Source organism: Dermacentor andersoni, chromosome 4, assembly GCF_023375885.2.
Source record: "Dermacentor andersoni chromosome 4, qqDerAnde1_hic_scaffold, whole genome shotgun sequence".
Classification (NCBI taxonomy): Eukaryota; Metazoa; Arthropoda; class Arachnida; order Ixodida; family Ixodidae; genus Dermacentor; species Dermacentor andersoni.
The window spans coordinates 10064577-10080995 of NC_092817.1; the positions used below are offsets into that span (position 1 = coordinate 10064577).

General features: G+C 46.3%; 1 protein-coding gene across 2 annotated transcripts in view; it reads left to right on the top strand.

Annotated features, from left to right (window-relative positions):
* The window catches only part of nwk (FCH and double SH3 domains nervous wreck), a 231754-nt gene extending 219534 nt beyond the window's left edge, over positions 1-12220 (top strand). Inside the window, exons 21-23 of one of the 2 annotated variants that reach the window (XM_050182545.2) lie at positions 2678-2797; positions 8671-8741; positions 9327-12220. In XM_050182545.2, the coding sequence (XP_050038502.1) occupies positions 2678-2797; positions 8671-8741; positions 9327-9764 (629 nt within the window). In that variant the 3' untranslated portion in view covers positions 9765-12220. The remainder of the gene's footprint in view (positions 1-2677; positions 2798-8670; positions 8742-9326) is intronic. The other variant, XM_055073377.2, reaches the window with a different exon arrangement.
* The last annotated feature ends 4199 nt before the right edge of the window (positions 12221-16419 follow it).

The window sequence follows — 16419 nt, forward strand, 5'->3', positions numbered from 1 at the left end:
CATCTTCAACTCTATTGTTATACTCGCTCTGTCAAGGTCTATCAATCATTTGTTGTAACTCGTCCCCACTGTTGCTGAACGGGAAAATGTCATCTGGAAAACGAATGTTGCTGAGATATTCGCCGTTGATCCTTACTCCTAAGCCATCCCAGTTTAATAGCTTGAATACTTCTTCCAAGCTCACAGTTAATAGCATTGGAGAGATTGTATCCCTTGCCTGACCCCTTTCTTTATATGTATCTTCCTGTTTTTCTTGTGGAACGCGTTAAGGCAGCTGTGGAATCTCTGTAGATATTTTCCAAGATATTTATGTAATCGGCCTGTGCTCGTTGATTACGCAATGACTCTATGACTGATGGTATCTCTACTGAATCAAATGCTTTTTCGTAATCTACGAAAGCCGTATGCAGAAGTTGATTGTACTCTGCGGATTTCTAGATTACTTGATTAAGGACATGGATGTGATCCATTGTAGAGTATCCCTTCCTGAAGCCGGCCTGTTCTCTTAATTGACTAAAGACCAGTGTTTCTCTTGTTCTATTGGAAATTATCGTGGTGGATATTTTATATAATACCGGGAGTAAGTCAATGGGCCTATAATTTTTCATATCTTTAACGTCTCCCTTTTTGTCTATTAATATAATGTTTGCATTCTTTCAGTTCTGTGGGACCCTTGAAGTCGATAGGCACATCGCATAGAGAGCGGCCAGTTTTTCAAGCATTATGTCTCGCCCATCTTTGATTAAATCGACTGTTATTCCATCTTCTCCTGCCGCTTTTCCCCGTTTCATGTCTTGCAAGGCCCTTCTAACCTCATAGTTATAGAAGGAGTCTCTGCAACCTGGTCATTACTGCTTCGAATGGAGGTATCATCGCTCCTCTGGGTACTGTAGAGGTCAGTATAAAATTCTTCCACTGCTTTTGTTATACCTTCGAGATTGTTGATGATATTACCTTGCTTATCTTTCAGTGCATACATCTTAGTTTGTCCTATGCCAAGTTTCCTTCTCACTGATTTCATGCTTCGTCCATTTTTTTATGCTTCCTCAGTCTTTCTAACGTTTTCTCCTGGTAGATCAGTTTTGACAGTGCCGCCAATTCTGTTTTATCTCTTGAGTTGGACACTTTCATTCTTTGTCGTTTCTTGATTAGGTCTTTAGTTACTTGGGAGAGCTTGCCTACTGGTTGTCTTGGTGTCTTACCTCCCACTTCAATTGCTGCCTCTGAAACCAGTCTAGTTACGGTTTCATTCATTACCTCAATGTCATCTTCATCTCTCTGTTCTAAGGCTGCATAATTGTTTGCAAGTAGCAGCCTGAATTGGTTTGCTTTTACTGCGCCTAGGTTGGCCTGTTTCTTCCTGACCAAATTTACTCTTCCTCTCTTCAAATTGAGGTGAATCCTAGACCTCACCAACCTATGATCACTGTACTTTACTCTACCTAACGCTTCAACATCATTCACTATGCTGGGTCGGCAGAAAGTGTGAAATCTATTTCATTTCTTGTTTCACCATTAGGGCTTTTCTAGGTCCACAATATGTTGCTGCGCTTCCTGAAGAAGGTGTTCATTATTCACAGCTCATTCCTTTCCGCGAATTCTACCGGTATCTTTCCTCTAGCGTTCCTAGAATCGACGCTGTAGTTGCCAATTGGTTGTTCACCAGCCTGCTTTTCCCCCACTTTTGCATTGAAGTCGCCCATTACTACAGTATACTGAGTTTGCACTTTTCTCATCGCTAATTCAACATCTTTATCAATTTGATGTACTTTATCATCATCGTGACTGGGTGTTGGAGCGTAGGCTCGTACTACCTTTAATCTATACCTCTTATTAAGTTTACGACTACTGCTACCCTCTCATTAATGCAGTAGAATTCGTCAATGTTGCCCGCTATATCCTTATGGATTGGGAATCCTAGCCCTTATTGCTTTTTATCTGGGAGACCTCTATAGCAGAGGACATGGCCTTTAGTCAGCACTGTATAAGCCTCACCAGTTCCAATCTCACTAAGGCCAATGATATTCCAAACAATGCCTAATAGTTCCTCAAAGAGTCGTGCTAAGCTAGCCTCACTCGACAGAGTTTGGGTGTAGTGCCCAAATGGTTTGCCTATTTTAGCGATTATGTAGGTCTTTTAATTGGCAGAATATAGAAATCCATACTGGAAATACAGCCAAGACGTTAAGGCAGGAAGGAAGTGAATGATACAAGTGCTGACGATGAATTCATACCAATTCGCTCAGTTTTGGTCTTATGAAATATAGGAAATAGCAGGTTGCGGGTTCAATAATCTGTTTGACACATAGTTGTTTTTTATTTGCCTCCGCAATAGAAATATTTTCACAGCAGTAATAGGCACTAACCAGCAGCTTCTCAGCAGTTTCTTTTGATTCCGGAGTAAAGCTTAACCCTGGGGTACATTGATGCACTACAGCGCACTACCAAACACATGCGGCCTGTCAAGGCTAACATGTTTTTCATATCTGCGAACTAAAGATGTAGTCTTAGAACATGTCACTTGCCTGCCTGCACCACAACAGCTTCGTGTTCGTGGCACACCGGACCTCGGCTGCCATGCTGAATGCAACGGTGGTGGTATAGTTCGCGCCTGCTTGCTTGCGTATGGCTCGAGAACCACCACAGCCAGCGGTGGCCTTGTCTCGATCTCTTGTAGCCGTCTCTGTACTTTATAACGATCCCGATTTCCAACTGGAGCTGCCGACACCGCAACAGGCCCACTACCAGAGTCAGTTCTCGGGGTCCGAGAGCGAGTCGAGCGACCATGACGTCGCTGGTAAGTCTCGAGTTGGAAATCACGGTGTTCTCCACCATATTTTTCACGCACCTTCTCCCACCTGCTTCCCGTGTCTCAGCGGAGGCAAGGTACACAGGAGTAGGAGTCTGCACACGCATTGCTTAAATAGTGCAGTGCCGGTGTTTTTTTTTAAGCCCAACTTGTAGTTAGCGACATTTGTAGCTCATGCCTCCTGTTCTGTCGTTCGCTGCGACATTTAAGCTGCAATAGTTGTACATTGATTGTAGTTCGGGCCGGTTGCTTATTCATCGAACAAAGCAGGAATCTTTCAGTAGGCGATTCTCGCATTGCATCATTTGTACTTGAATGACCAGCTATAAGAGCCTGAAAGTATGTTGCAGTGGCGAGCGTCACTTGCAAGTGCTCATATTCCGCTAATGACGAGTGCCCAAATCTCAGTAATGGCTGGCAGGAAAAGCGAATCGGAGTGTGAAAGAAAGGATCACGATGAGGCCAACCCGCTCTGTTCATGGTGATCTTGTCAGGAAACCGGGTGAGCTCCTGTTTACCTTCCCTCTTCCTTTCGTCAACATTGTACCCGTTCCATGAAAAGAAACCCGATCGTGAAAGGTATTGTCATGCCATACTTACATGTCTTATGTAATCGGGACGCTAAAAGCGGTTTCCGTCGCTGTAACAGGCTGTAAAAATTCTAGAGCCATTCCCCCATAAAATATACCGCCTTAAATTTATGTCGAGCAGGACGCGGGGCTTCTTCTGCTCATGGTGAAGTTCTAACTCTGTTGCAAAAGTACAAAGGCGAATACAATTAAAGGGACCACTAAAGGTTACTATAAAGTCAAGTTAGAGTGATAAGGCAATGCTCTAGAACGTCTAAGGCGTCAATATAATCGCGAAGAGAGCTTTAGTAACCGAGAAATTGAGGTAAGTGCATGCCACGATGTGAGACCCCCCAGCGACATTCCGGTACTAGCCCGATGACGAAGGCACTCCTCACCATAATTTATGTCACTAGTACCCAACTACTCGTATTAAAAAGATGATTTCATTAGGTTATAAGACGAAAGAAAATGCTACTTGTCTACTTCTGTTCGATTCTAAGAAAAAATAACATTTTGACGTTGCCCTTCAGGAGTACGGGTGGTCGAAAGGTTTCGTTTTCACTCGACTCTGCGCCGCGCGGGCTTTGGAGTTTCAGTTGTTTCGTTATCGCGTCGTGCTGCGCTGGTTCTGCTGGCTCGCGAAACTTGCATTTGGAACAAGCAGCGACATTGCCACGTCCATGTGATGTCGTGGGATGCTCGAATGGTCCGCGGAACTTGGCCAAGGGCAGTTGCAGCGGCGAATCCAACGTTACTTATCACTGTGTGCCAACGAGTGAACCTCTCCGTTCGAAGAGGTAAAGTGCCGTACCTCTGCCACAGCGCGTTGGCAAAGAGCCGAAAAATCGCATAGTGTGCTCGCTGCACTTTCGTCCAGAGGATTACGAGTTCAATGCCGACTTACTGAAGTCGTGTGGAGTGCTTTTCAAAGCAATGCTTTCCCGTAGCGCTGTTCCGTGGGTCTTGCCTGCATTGTCCGAAGCGCAAGAATAACTGCAGGTCGAAGACGGGGTGGTGAGTGCGGTACTTGGTTTTCAAGAAGCAAAAGCTACAAATGTGCGAATATGTACAGCCATGACATACAGTTGCTGTCGTAGTAGTACGCAACGACGCCAGCAGCGCGAGCCCTCAGCAGCAGGTCACGTTCATCATTGCTTAAATTGCTGAAGTCGAGCCCAGCATCGATAGCCAATGCGTCGTTGTCAGGGTCGTCTATTGCAACGAACGTCAAAGTTGGCGTCATAAAATAAAGAACCAGCTTATCGTCGCGCGCTTTCCCTTCCGCTGGCCACCATAGTTCCGCTTTCGCGCTGCTGTCGGCTCTGTCTTGGCTCTGTTGCCGGCCGCGCGTTTGTGTTTTGTGCAGAAAAGCCGTAGCGCCGTCTGGGGGCGCCGTTTTACTCGCCGACGGCGCAACGTCACTATGAGACCTCGACGTCGCTGCTCCTCGATCGGAGGGCGGGCGATTTGAACTGCGCTAGAGGTACGCGGACGCTTCAGAACGCATTTTCTCTTAAAATAAGTCTCTTCTTCGCATGAAACAAGCGTTTCGAGCATGTGTTGGTGGGCTAGTTGGTTAAGCATGATTACATGATGAAGGGGGACACGAGACAGCACGTCTCGTGTCCCCCTTCTTCGTGTGTTGTTTTATTCGGCGCCGTCTTTGTAATCAAGCTTTTCGAGGTTTCTGGGACGGTATTTCAACAGTCCACGTTGACTTAATATTAACCTTTAGTGTCCCCTTAAACCATCTTCAGGGTACATCTGTATGTCGATTTACAAATTGTATGCTGGTTTTAAATTAAGACCAGGCAACAGTCACAGTAACAGTAACGCACACCGGAGTGGCAGATATATGGTTGCTTTCGCGTACGTATATATATATATATATATATATATATATATATATATATATATATATATATATATATATATATATCAGGTGCGACAAGCAGAGCAATATGTTTTCTACAGAGTGATTTAACACATATGACCACACTTTCTCAGTATGCTCACATACACAAGGGGAGCACGCGGTACTCATATGCTGCTCAATACACAGTGAATTATACTTTTCCTTCAGGCCGACAATAAGGAAGTTCGTTTAAACCTTCACATGGATGCGAATGTAACTCTGGAGGTAATTTATCGTGAGCAGGAAGTTAACAATATGAGACATCAGATGGTGGTGGTGGTGGTGGTGGTGGTGAATTGTAGCAACAGGCGGGTTTAGCCTGGCGAACAAGGCCGGCAATTGCTCCGCCCGAGCGTCTCGCACAATACCGCTGAAGGGTTTCACCATATGTCCATCAGAAGACATCAGAAGACGATCCTTTACTTAGAGCTTTCCAATCCCACACTTCAAAACACGAGTACCTTTTATGATTCACTTCGCTGGCTGTCCGGATATTCACAAACGTCGACAAACCTCGCTATCAAATACGTTTTTCAGAGCACCACTTGCATACTAAGTATTATTGGGCTTAAGTTCAGCGATACGAAACCTTAGATGTAGCTACTTTCTGCTCGGAGATTGCTTTGCATCGTAGTTTTTGCTTCTGTCCAGCATGCCTGTTGTGTGTAGTGCGCTGTGCTTGCTCTTAGAGGATCCTTGCTTGCCCGATTGTGCAAACGCCTGCGGCATGGTGACTTATTTACAGCAGCAGGAACGTGTTTGCTGGAGCCACGCATGTTTTGGCACCTTCCTCTGGTATTTTCATTTGAAGCAAGCGCCTCTGCGATTTAATTTGCTTGCTGATGTATCATTTCTACAATAGGCTGCAACTATTTCTTTGTTGATGAAGGTGACAATTGTCACTATGACGCTCTTTTCAGGATTGAATACATAGTGCTTGAGTGTACGGGAAAGTGTACGGTGCAGCGAAGCGGGGCCAGTTCGGTTTGAACGTTGTCGCAATCTTGATCTAGCAAAAGTAAAAACAAAAATTGATCTGCGTTCCCTGTGAGCGTGTGTGTGTGTGGGGGGGGGGGGGGGGGATCTTGACAGAATATTTGTATAATCATCTGTGGCAGATAGCACAATTTAACGTCTTAACCTGAATTAGCCGAAGAGGAGGACATTATTTGCGCAATAAATCGAGACGTGTGATTGACTAATTAAAAATAAAATATGGGCAGTTTTGCTCGTCGCGCGATGCATTGAAAGGGATAGCAAAGCTTAGTTTTGCCAGGAAACTCCTAGGGCAGTGTTCGAAGAATACGCGGGGGCGACATGTCGGCGCGAGGCAGGCTGTAGAGCAACTTGTGCTGCTCAGCAAAAACAGCGCCCCGCAGCTTTCAGGCGTCGCACACCTCAGTGGTGCACTAGACGAGAAGACAGAAGGAAGCCCGTCTGAGTTTGTAGCTCGAAGTGTAACGTCCGTTCCGCTCGGACCATTGTATGCCGTGCATGCTGGGCTTGGCATACTGTACCAGTGGGCCGCGCATGCGCATAGATACCGTAAAAGCGCGACGACATCAACGGCGACGGCGCAACTGGACCTCGAACCTTTCTGTAACTGCTGTCGCGCTAAAAACGTTGACATACTGCGCACAGAGTCCGCAGCACCGAGTCACAAATTGCGCTAAGCAGCTCCACAGTCATTCACTCTTTCGCGCGACCTACTAAATCTATACAGTGATACGACTGACTTTGCAGAAGCAATGTTCAAGATCGGTCTCCGTTTCAACATCACTTGCCACTGCTCAGTAACTATTTTCCTTTTGTGCCTCAGCGAGAAGGTAAACTCATCCACTAAGCCCACGGTCACGCCCCGCTAGATGGCAGGAATGTAACGTAGCACATTTCACCCATTTACCAGCAGTTTTCAAGTACAATTTCAATCATGTAAAAAATTAAGAGCTTAATGTTTTAATTGTTACCGTTGGTGTGAGCCGTTAAAACTGTTGAGAGAGAGAGAGAGAGACAAAGGAAAGACAGGGAGGTTAACCAGAGATTATCTCCGGTTGGCTACCCTGTACTGGGGGAGGGGCAAGGGGCTGCGATAGGTGAGAGAGAGAAAGAATATGTTTTGTATTTGGAACATAAGGTTACAACAGAACATTATTTTTTTGCAAGCGCCAATTGGTGCTGTAGTAAGGGAGAGAAATAAAATGTGGTTGCGCAACATCGGTAGAATGCCCCTAATACAACCGTAAGGATCTTTGGTCTAGCCGAACTAACTGCTATAACTTTTTCTTAGTTATGTGGCCGAGGTGTTCGAGCTACCACATAATCCTACACAGGTAGCCTGATGATGACCTAATAAATTCTAAGCACAGCAATGAACTTTTCAAGTGACCATGCGAATAAAGCATGTGCCGAAATTCACCAACACCAATTGGAGCCTGTGGGTTCGCGAGGCTGGGAAGGATTTCTGATTTCAACAGAAGTTTCAATATTTGCACTTCCAAACTGCGTCAGAAACTGTATCGGTGTTCGAGTTAAATATAGCTTGCACTGCTTAAGAGGCATATTGTAAAAAAAAAGTGGAAACACAGTGCCTTTTGCTAAAATTTTAGCGGTGCTTATTTCAAAAGCGGTGCTAGTTTCAAAACTCGTTTTAAGTGAACATACCTTAAGAACTACCTAGCTGCCAATTTGCCACTGGTGAGTATTTAAAAAAATATAACCGTTAACGTAAGTATGCGCCGTATAAGGTGGCGATAACTACTCGTATACAAGTGTGCACTTAGCAAGCTTAAAATTTGTTTTTATGTAAAAGAAAAATCAAGGCACGTGCTGCGACAGCTGCTGATTTAATCTCTTCTTAAACACTGAAAAGGCCGCTGCAATGCAAGTATAAGAATGCAACAATTTGCTGTTAATTACGCGATTGATAGTGACAGGCTTTTGCAGCGACTTTGGAATATCTCTCATTGAAATATCAATAAGATGAGGTAATGAAATGTGTTACGTTGAAAGCTGTTGGCTGCCCTTCGCAGCTTCCCAGTTAAATGCAGTCCACGACACTAGTCATGTTATGCCAGTAGCGTCTGTTCGCTTCCGCCTGCTGCAGTTTCCGTCTCCACCTGGGCACTCTTGTCAGGCGCCCTTCCGATACTCCCACGTGTGCCTGTCTATGGAAATTTCTGAATGTAGATGTAACCGGCACTTCTTTTGTTCAACAGCAGCTAAGAAACGTTTTCGTTCTCAATGCCGGTAACACGGAGGTACGTAGAAATATTTTCGCGTGTGTTTTGAGATCTTCTGCATGAGCACGCCATTCGTTTCACCTGAAGGAGACGCTAACAGTGGAGTTGGTCTTTCATTTCGTGCTGCACGGAAAGGCCTCGCCGAGGCAGCCACTTACGCCCCGCTGGTGTCTAGCCCCGAGAGCCCAGCGGCTGCGGACGCCTCTGTAAGTCCATCCTTCAGTACCTCATTGCGCGGGCCACGTAGCTACGCTTTACTGAACGTTACTTTCCACCTTGCCACGAGTCAGTTGCCCAGCACTAGAAGAGCCTGTTATGCTGAAAATAGTTTGGTAACCGGGATCTCAAGGAGCAACTGCTAGTGTTTTAGCGCCACCTTTGGACCCGGTAGTGACCGATTACTTCTAGTGGCCGCTCACTAGTGACGCTGCTCAAATTCATTTCACTCATCTTGTGGCTACCTTAAAGAAGGGAACGAAATAATAAAATATTTTTTTCAGCTCTTCAAGGGACAATGTGTTATTTTGCCGATATTGTCCACTTGCCGTTCTGTAATGCGAGTCTTGCTCGCGTTGCGTCCGCCGTGCTCTGTTTGGGGCGCATGGTCGCAACGTGCGGGCAGCGGTGACCTCGACGGACACTTGTGCCACCAGGATAACGTGGCGAGAAAGATTCTGCCTGAGAACTGAGAACCTCATATTTGATGCTCTTTGAGAATATTTAGCTCAGCTCGAACGGAGCTCTTAAATTTGCCGATGCTGCGTTCTCATCGATACGCTCGTGTCTTGCAGGTCGCAGAAGAACCTGCGCCAGGCGGGAAGCCGCCGAGGCCGCCCACGCCACCGCACCAGCAGACGGTCACCGTGGTCATCGACTCACCGGACGAGCCACCCCGCGAGTTCGCCGACAGCGAAGACGAGGACAACGGTGACCAGGCGTCCGTCGTCGAAGCACCGGTCGAGGCGTGTGCCCCTGAGGAGCAGCCGCCCAAAGATGATATGGTAGCCGAAGTCCAAGATGCAGTTAGCAGCGAAAGACAAGCAACAGACCCCGGTGAGACCAAGACACTGGAGGAAGGTGAGACACGGGAGACCAGCGGAAACAAGCCAGACGAGGTTACTGTAGCGGCCTCCGCCGTCTCCGAATCTCAAAGTGCCAGTGCCGATCAGGCGGAACCACCCGAAGAACTTTCGAGAGAGGACCAGGCAAACAACAACGCGACCGACTGAATGTGTTCTAGATGACTCGACGGCATGTACCAGCAAATGATGGCGTCGTCTATATGTTGAACGCTTCCAGCAGTGAACGACGGTTGGGCAGAAAGCAGTGTGTGTGCACACTCTGCGAGAAGCGATGTTATGTTGGCTGACGGGCACTGTCTAGCTAGCAGTTGTGTCGTTGCGCATTATAAGGCGTGCGCATGTGACGTAGCGGGGCGGCTGCACAATTAGTTCCTCTGCTTGAATACCTTTCCATGTTTCTGTTTCAACGGGATGCACGGTGGTGCACTCCTCTGCATCGCCAACAACATGAGTAGTTACAGGTCGAGAACTCAAGTACTTTGTATCTTTTCCTTCCTGTTCGTGCATTTTTATAAGGCGCTATAATGGGAAAGAGCTGCATCACTAGCACCAAGTACTTGTGTTAATCACTTAGCAAAGGACTCTTTAGCATAGTACCGAACAAGTGGTGCACAGTTACTGCCGATCATTCTGACATACAGGCAACACAAAAAAGAAACAACGCCAAAAGCACGAGGGGCAAAAACTGCTAAATCGATAAATTTCTATGGTACTTGTGTGCCGTTTCGTTTTGTGAAATTTGCAATGTCAAGTTATACATGTTTATATTTTCTTCGATAAGTATTCAACAGCTTATACGGTCCTGCGTTCCAGAGCCAGTTTATAGTCAAGCTATTGCTTATTTATTAAAGGGAGCGAAAATATGGAAGTTGTCGCAAGTTAGCTCGCAAAAGATAGGTCGTCGATGCATCACAACGGGGAGGCGTGTGGCTTGCTTTGGCGAGCGTTAGTATTCTGCCATATTACAAAGTATGCATCCAGTACCGCAACTAAAGCGTCTTGTGAAGTGAACGACTGCAAGTGCAGTGTTTCAAAGCGCACGAGCACCAGCAATAGAAAAAAAAAACATTAAACGAACCTCAAGAACTTACACATACGATGTCGAAGGCCTTTTTGTTTTGTTGTTGTTGTTGTTGGTCTTCCTGCGCTCATTGTGTCCTACGCCTGCAAGTCCGCACTTGAGTAAGCCGTTTTGCTCCATATACAACGCTTCCTAAAAGCTATAGAAAAACATTCTATTGAGCTAGGACCAGCGCTTAACACTTCGGTCTTTAGTCGTTGTTGAAAGAGATGAAGCCCTTGCATGTACTTGTTGGTCCGTCATTCTCCTCTTCTAGTGCAGCCACACATATGCCTGAAATACGGAGTAAAGTGTGGCCAACAGGCCATTCTCATTAATTCTTGCTGACCTTCCAGTTATGCTGCCTTTATTGAAATCAGACCTGTTTCTTTCTTGATAATCGCTGTTTCGGTACTAGGTTGCAAGCACCTGTGTCACAATTGCCGCCTCACAGCTCATACTTGACCATAATTGTACTTTGTTTCTGTGTTACTCATTTGCGTAGTTCGATAGCTCACGTGTCTCTAAAGTTTCTGATTAATTGAAACGATGTGTCTCCCACCTGGCAGGTGAAATATCGAATTCATGGCACTAAGCAAAGCGCACTTTCACACTCAGACAGCTGAACAAGTGATAATTAAACGAAACGTAACAACGGATGGCTTGCCAATTTCCTGAGAAACCTTGTTTCATTCATTCTGCTTCATTAATACCAATTTTTATTGACTCTGTGAGCGCTCATTATTCCGGTGTTCTATATCATGGAATTCAGCAAGGTGGATATTTCTTTCTTACTGTAATAAAAAGCGATAAGGGCTCTGCTGAGAAGGAAGTAAGCATCCCTTCAAAGTGCCGAGAGTACGGGAGCATATTAGTAATGTTTTAAATAGCGTGGCTAAACTCGCAGTATTTGACCTTGGCCATCAGCTTCTCACCTGCTTCGAGCTACTGCTGCGACAAAATTGAACTTTAAGGATTTTTCGTTTGTTTTTCGTAACTAGCAGCAAAACGCTCGAAGCCACACGCAATGAAAGAAAAGAGAGAGAGTAACGGTGTTTTTTGTTGTGGCTATTGTAGGGAAACACGCCAGTTATGGTGATGAGGCCAACGCCTGCTATTGTGTCTATTTATTTTACTATTATAATTCTTAGCCACCCAAATGAAGTGGTAAAAAGCAGGAACGATTCTATAAACAATGTAACACTGCATACCAGTCTTTTCATTTGTGGCAAAGGGCCGAGTTGCAAGGAGCGTATAAGTTGTTGGGCGTTGTGGAAGAACGGTCGTCGGTTAGAAGAATAATCGCAAATGTCTTTAGAATTACAAGTTCAACAGCGCGCGTTGTTCTTTTCGCTGGCGCAGATTTGTTGTTGATCTGTAAATAGAAACAAAGGAAGCCGCCGCTGTTCGCTGTCCATAGCGAGTCGCGGTCCGCGCCGTTGTCTGTCGACCGCGGATGCGGGTCGTACAACACGTGCCCGTTTCACCGTTCCGTTATTGTTTGTGTCCCTCACAAAATAAACGCCTTTGGGTTCTTTCCCGAGTACCTTGTCTTCTATCACTCACAAACCTGCGGCTCTCTACAGGGACCGCTTTGTGTCGTTGACAGGGAGCGCGACAAAATAAACTTTATTATTTATTCACAAGCCACATCCGGCGCTCAGTAAAACAGCTTTCAGTAGTAAACACCTTGAAGAATGAAAACTTGTCGTTTATGTGCCTTATCATAGCCGGCCGGAGAATTTCTAATGGCACGTTCGACTGCTCATTTCAGACCGCTCTGGAAGGGCTATTCAACAGCTCTATATCACTACTGCGTGAATAAGTGTGGCGGTAGCAATTAATTCGGGCGTCGCCACGGGCACTTGAGCCAGTAGTTAGTGCCGTTTTTCGTGACCTGCAAAACTCTGTGCTCTTACGACCAGTTGCAAAAGATTCGCTGTTTGGAAAGCGAGGTAAGTGCGATTGGCGCAGCGAATGGACAGACGTCGTCCGTTGCGTGCGGGCGCACGCGGAGCGAGATAACTGAGCGAGCAAGCCTTGTTGCACTGAAGAACAAAGATCCGAGAGGAATTTCGAGTTCCTAAATATTTATGCGCATTTCTGACTTAATAGATCTGCGGAGAGAAGTAATTAATAACGGAAAAATGAGACATCCACCCAATCGAAGCAATTGCTACAAAAAAATAAACCCGCACTCGAACTGTTGCCCAACAAACGAAAACTCTTGCTTTTGCTTCGAGTTGTTAATAAGTTTGACTTCGCCCGGCCATCTGCTAGCCGCCTGGTTAGCTCAGAGGGTAGAGCGGCTGCCCCGGAAAGGCGGTGGTCCTGGGCTCCAGTCCCGTACCGTATCAAATTTTTCTTCATCTACGAGGCTTTTCTTTCGAGAAAACCGTATGGGTTTCCTCTGTAGCAGTTGCTACGATAGGGTGAATGTCTGATTTCCCGTTTATTAATATGCACTTTTGGCTACATATATATACTTTTTGTCTTATCGTTTATTGCGTGATGCGTCTGCCACTAAGCATACGCTGTCTTAGGCAACAAAGTCATGACAATGTATACTACACTATGTTTTATATTATCTGTGCAGAATTTGGAAATCACGTTCAATATATGCAGTGCACTGTCGAATTGTAAAGTCAGGAATTTTCGCTCCCAAAAAGAGAGAGACAGAGGAAAGGGGAAAGGCAGGGAGGTTAACCAGAGGGGAGATCCGGTTTGCTACCCTACGCTGGGAAGAGAGGGGAGGGGGAGGTAAAGTGATAACAAAGTAGAGATAAAAGAAAGGAGCACAGACCTACAATCACAGTCGGTCACTGTCGCCGCATACTGTCACCGCACAGCACAGTAGCATTTGCACACCTGTTTCGGCTACAGTCGCTTGTCCATTTCTGTTGCCTTTAAAACCTGCAACAGTGCCCTCGTCGCCCTCTGCTGCGATGGCTTTTGATGGCGGCATTTTAAAATAAGTTCCTCTGTTAGAGGTCTTCGGTCAAAGCGCGCTATCGCGATTGCGAGCGATCGTCTCTGTAAATTATAGCGAGGGCAGTCTCAGCGAAGGTGCTGAAGAGTCTCCTCGTTACCACAGTCATCACACGAGACGTCGTCGGCCCATCCTATTCGGAAAGAAAAAGACTTGGTGAAGGCCACTCCTAGCCATATTCGACAAAGCAGGGTAGCTTCGCGACGGCAAAGTCCAGCTGGAATGCAAAGGCGTAGAGAGGAGCTTAGGTTGTACAGCCGGTTCTTTTGAAAACTTGCGTTCCACAAGGAAAACGTGATATCAGGGCTTAGCATTCGAAGTTTTCTAGCGGCATCTGTCCTTGATAATGGTATCGGCTCCTCTTCGTCCCCTTGAAGAGCCGAGCGAGCAGCGTTATCGGCATGTTCGTTCCTTATTAGGCCGCAGTGACTTGGAAGCCAATGAAATGTCACGTGGTGACCTTTGTCAATCAAGGTGAGGATTAGTTCTCTAATCTCGAATACCAGTTGTTCGTGTGGTCCACGCCGCAAGGCTGATAGCAAAGACTGCAGTGCTGCCTTCGAGTCACTGAATGTTGACCATCTTCTAGGTTCTTCTTGGCTGACAAGACGAAGTGCAGCGCGAAGAGCTGCAAGTTCCGCAGCCATCGGTGTCGCTGGGTGACAAGTCTTGAAACTGATAATGGTGGCTTTCACTGGGAAAACCATGGCTCCAGAAGAACACTGGAGAGTTGCCGATCCATCAGTGTAAATATGTACATGGTCAGCGTACTTCTCGTGCAAAAGGAGCAGAGTTAGTTGTTTAAGAGTAGGTGATGACAATTCAGATTTTTTTCTGATTGCTGGTACGGTGAGGTGCACTGCAGATCGAGCCAAACACCATGGAGGAATCGATGGCTTAGTTGCGGGGGTGAAGCCTGATGGAAGGCAAGTGTTATAATCCGAAACCGTAGTACAAAACGACGCCTGCGGCCTTTCTGACGGTAGTGTTGCCAGATGGTAGGAACGGGCACGGGCAACGTGCCTAATGTGCACTCTCAACACTTCCACCGCAATGTGTGTTTGTATGGGTTGGTCCCGGTCGATTGCAATAGTCGCTACTGTCGATGTACATTTTGGCAAACCAAGATAGACCCTGAGAGCCCGAGCTTGAATATCCTGTAGAGCACGAAGATTTGTCTGGCAAGTGTTGGTCAGTACGGGCCAAGTGTATCTCAAGAAGCCCAGAAAAAGAGCCCTGTACAATTCCAACATTGCATGCACTGACATTCCCCAAGTCTTTCCGCCCAGAAACTTGAAGAGCTGGGAGAGTCCTGTCAGACGCTGTTTCAAATAGGTCACGTGCGGGCTCCATGAGAGATCTCTATCAATTATTATGCCAAGAAATTTGTGAGTCTACTCATAAGAAATTATCTGGCCATTTATTGAGATGGCGTAGGGTGTCATTGGTTTGCGAGTGAATGCAATCAGTGAACATTTGTCTGACGAGATTTCAAGACCTTCAGCGGAGGTATATAGTTGTTAGAGTAGCAGCTTTTTTTTTTTTGAAGTCTTGCACGTATCTGAGGACATGTCACACCTTAAGTCCATATACATATGTCGTCTGCGTACATTGATATCTTGATCGCTGCTGGCAGATGATCAACGAGACCAATGAGTGTGAGGTTGAATAGGGTAGGGCTTAGTACACTGCCCTGAGGAACACCTCGGTAGGTGTAGTGTCGTGCGGTTTTACCATGGCCGGTACACACAAAGAACGATCTCATAAAAAGGTAATGAGAAATACATTGGAATACTCGACCACCTAAGCCAACCATCTCAAGAGCATCGAGGATAGCCTCGTGAGATACATTATCGTATGCCCCCTTGACATCCAAGAACAAAGCTGCAGATAATCTTTTGCGTGACTTTTGATGCATACGTGGCGAGATCAACAACACTGTCTGCTAATAAACGATCTAGACGAAAATCAGCCATGCAATTTGGTAACAAGTTGTAGTGTTCCAGGTACCACTCCAAGCGGGCAAGGATAATCTTTTCCATTATCTTTCCCACACAGCTGGCCAGCGCTAATGGGTGGTATGAGATGAGTTCAAGTGGGGACTTGCCTTGCTTCAGGAGAGGGACCAAGTGGCTTGTCTTCCATTCTTCGGGAACCATGCCATCTTGCCAAGATACGTTGTATAGATGTAACAGTTCTCTCCGTGCGCCATCACTCAGGTGGCTCAAGGCGCAGTAGTATATTCTATCCTGTACCGCGGATGAAGAACGCCTGCATAGAGCAAGAGCCGCTTCTAGTTCCTCCATTATGAAAGGAAGATCCATGCGGCAGTCACGTGAAACACGGATGTGACTGGAGGCTAGAAAGCCTGAACTGGTTGCTTGGCCAGCGATCCTTGCACAAAAGCCTTCTGCAACATCAGCATCCAATCACCTCTGGAAGAGCGCCAGCACTTTGAATGGGAAGCGTTGTTCAGGTAGGAAACGTATACCACGTATGGTTCTAAAGATGCGGGAAACTGGCTTTCGGGGGTCTAGTGACTGGCAAAACGCTGTCCAACGTCGAGATGCCAATCTATCCATGCGACGTTGAATTTTCTTTTGTAGTCGTCTGGCTGTCCTAAGGTCTTCGATGGATTTTGTACGCCGGTAACGCCACTCCGCACGACGACGGAGTGCACGAAGTCGCTCCAACTCTATATCCAATTCCGTGTGCTTCGACGAAACCGTGACCGTGCGCGTGGCGTCTCGCAT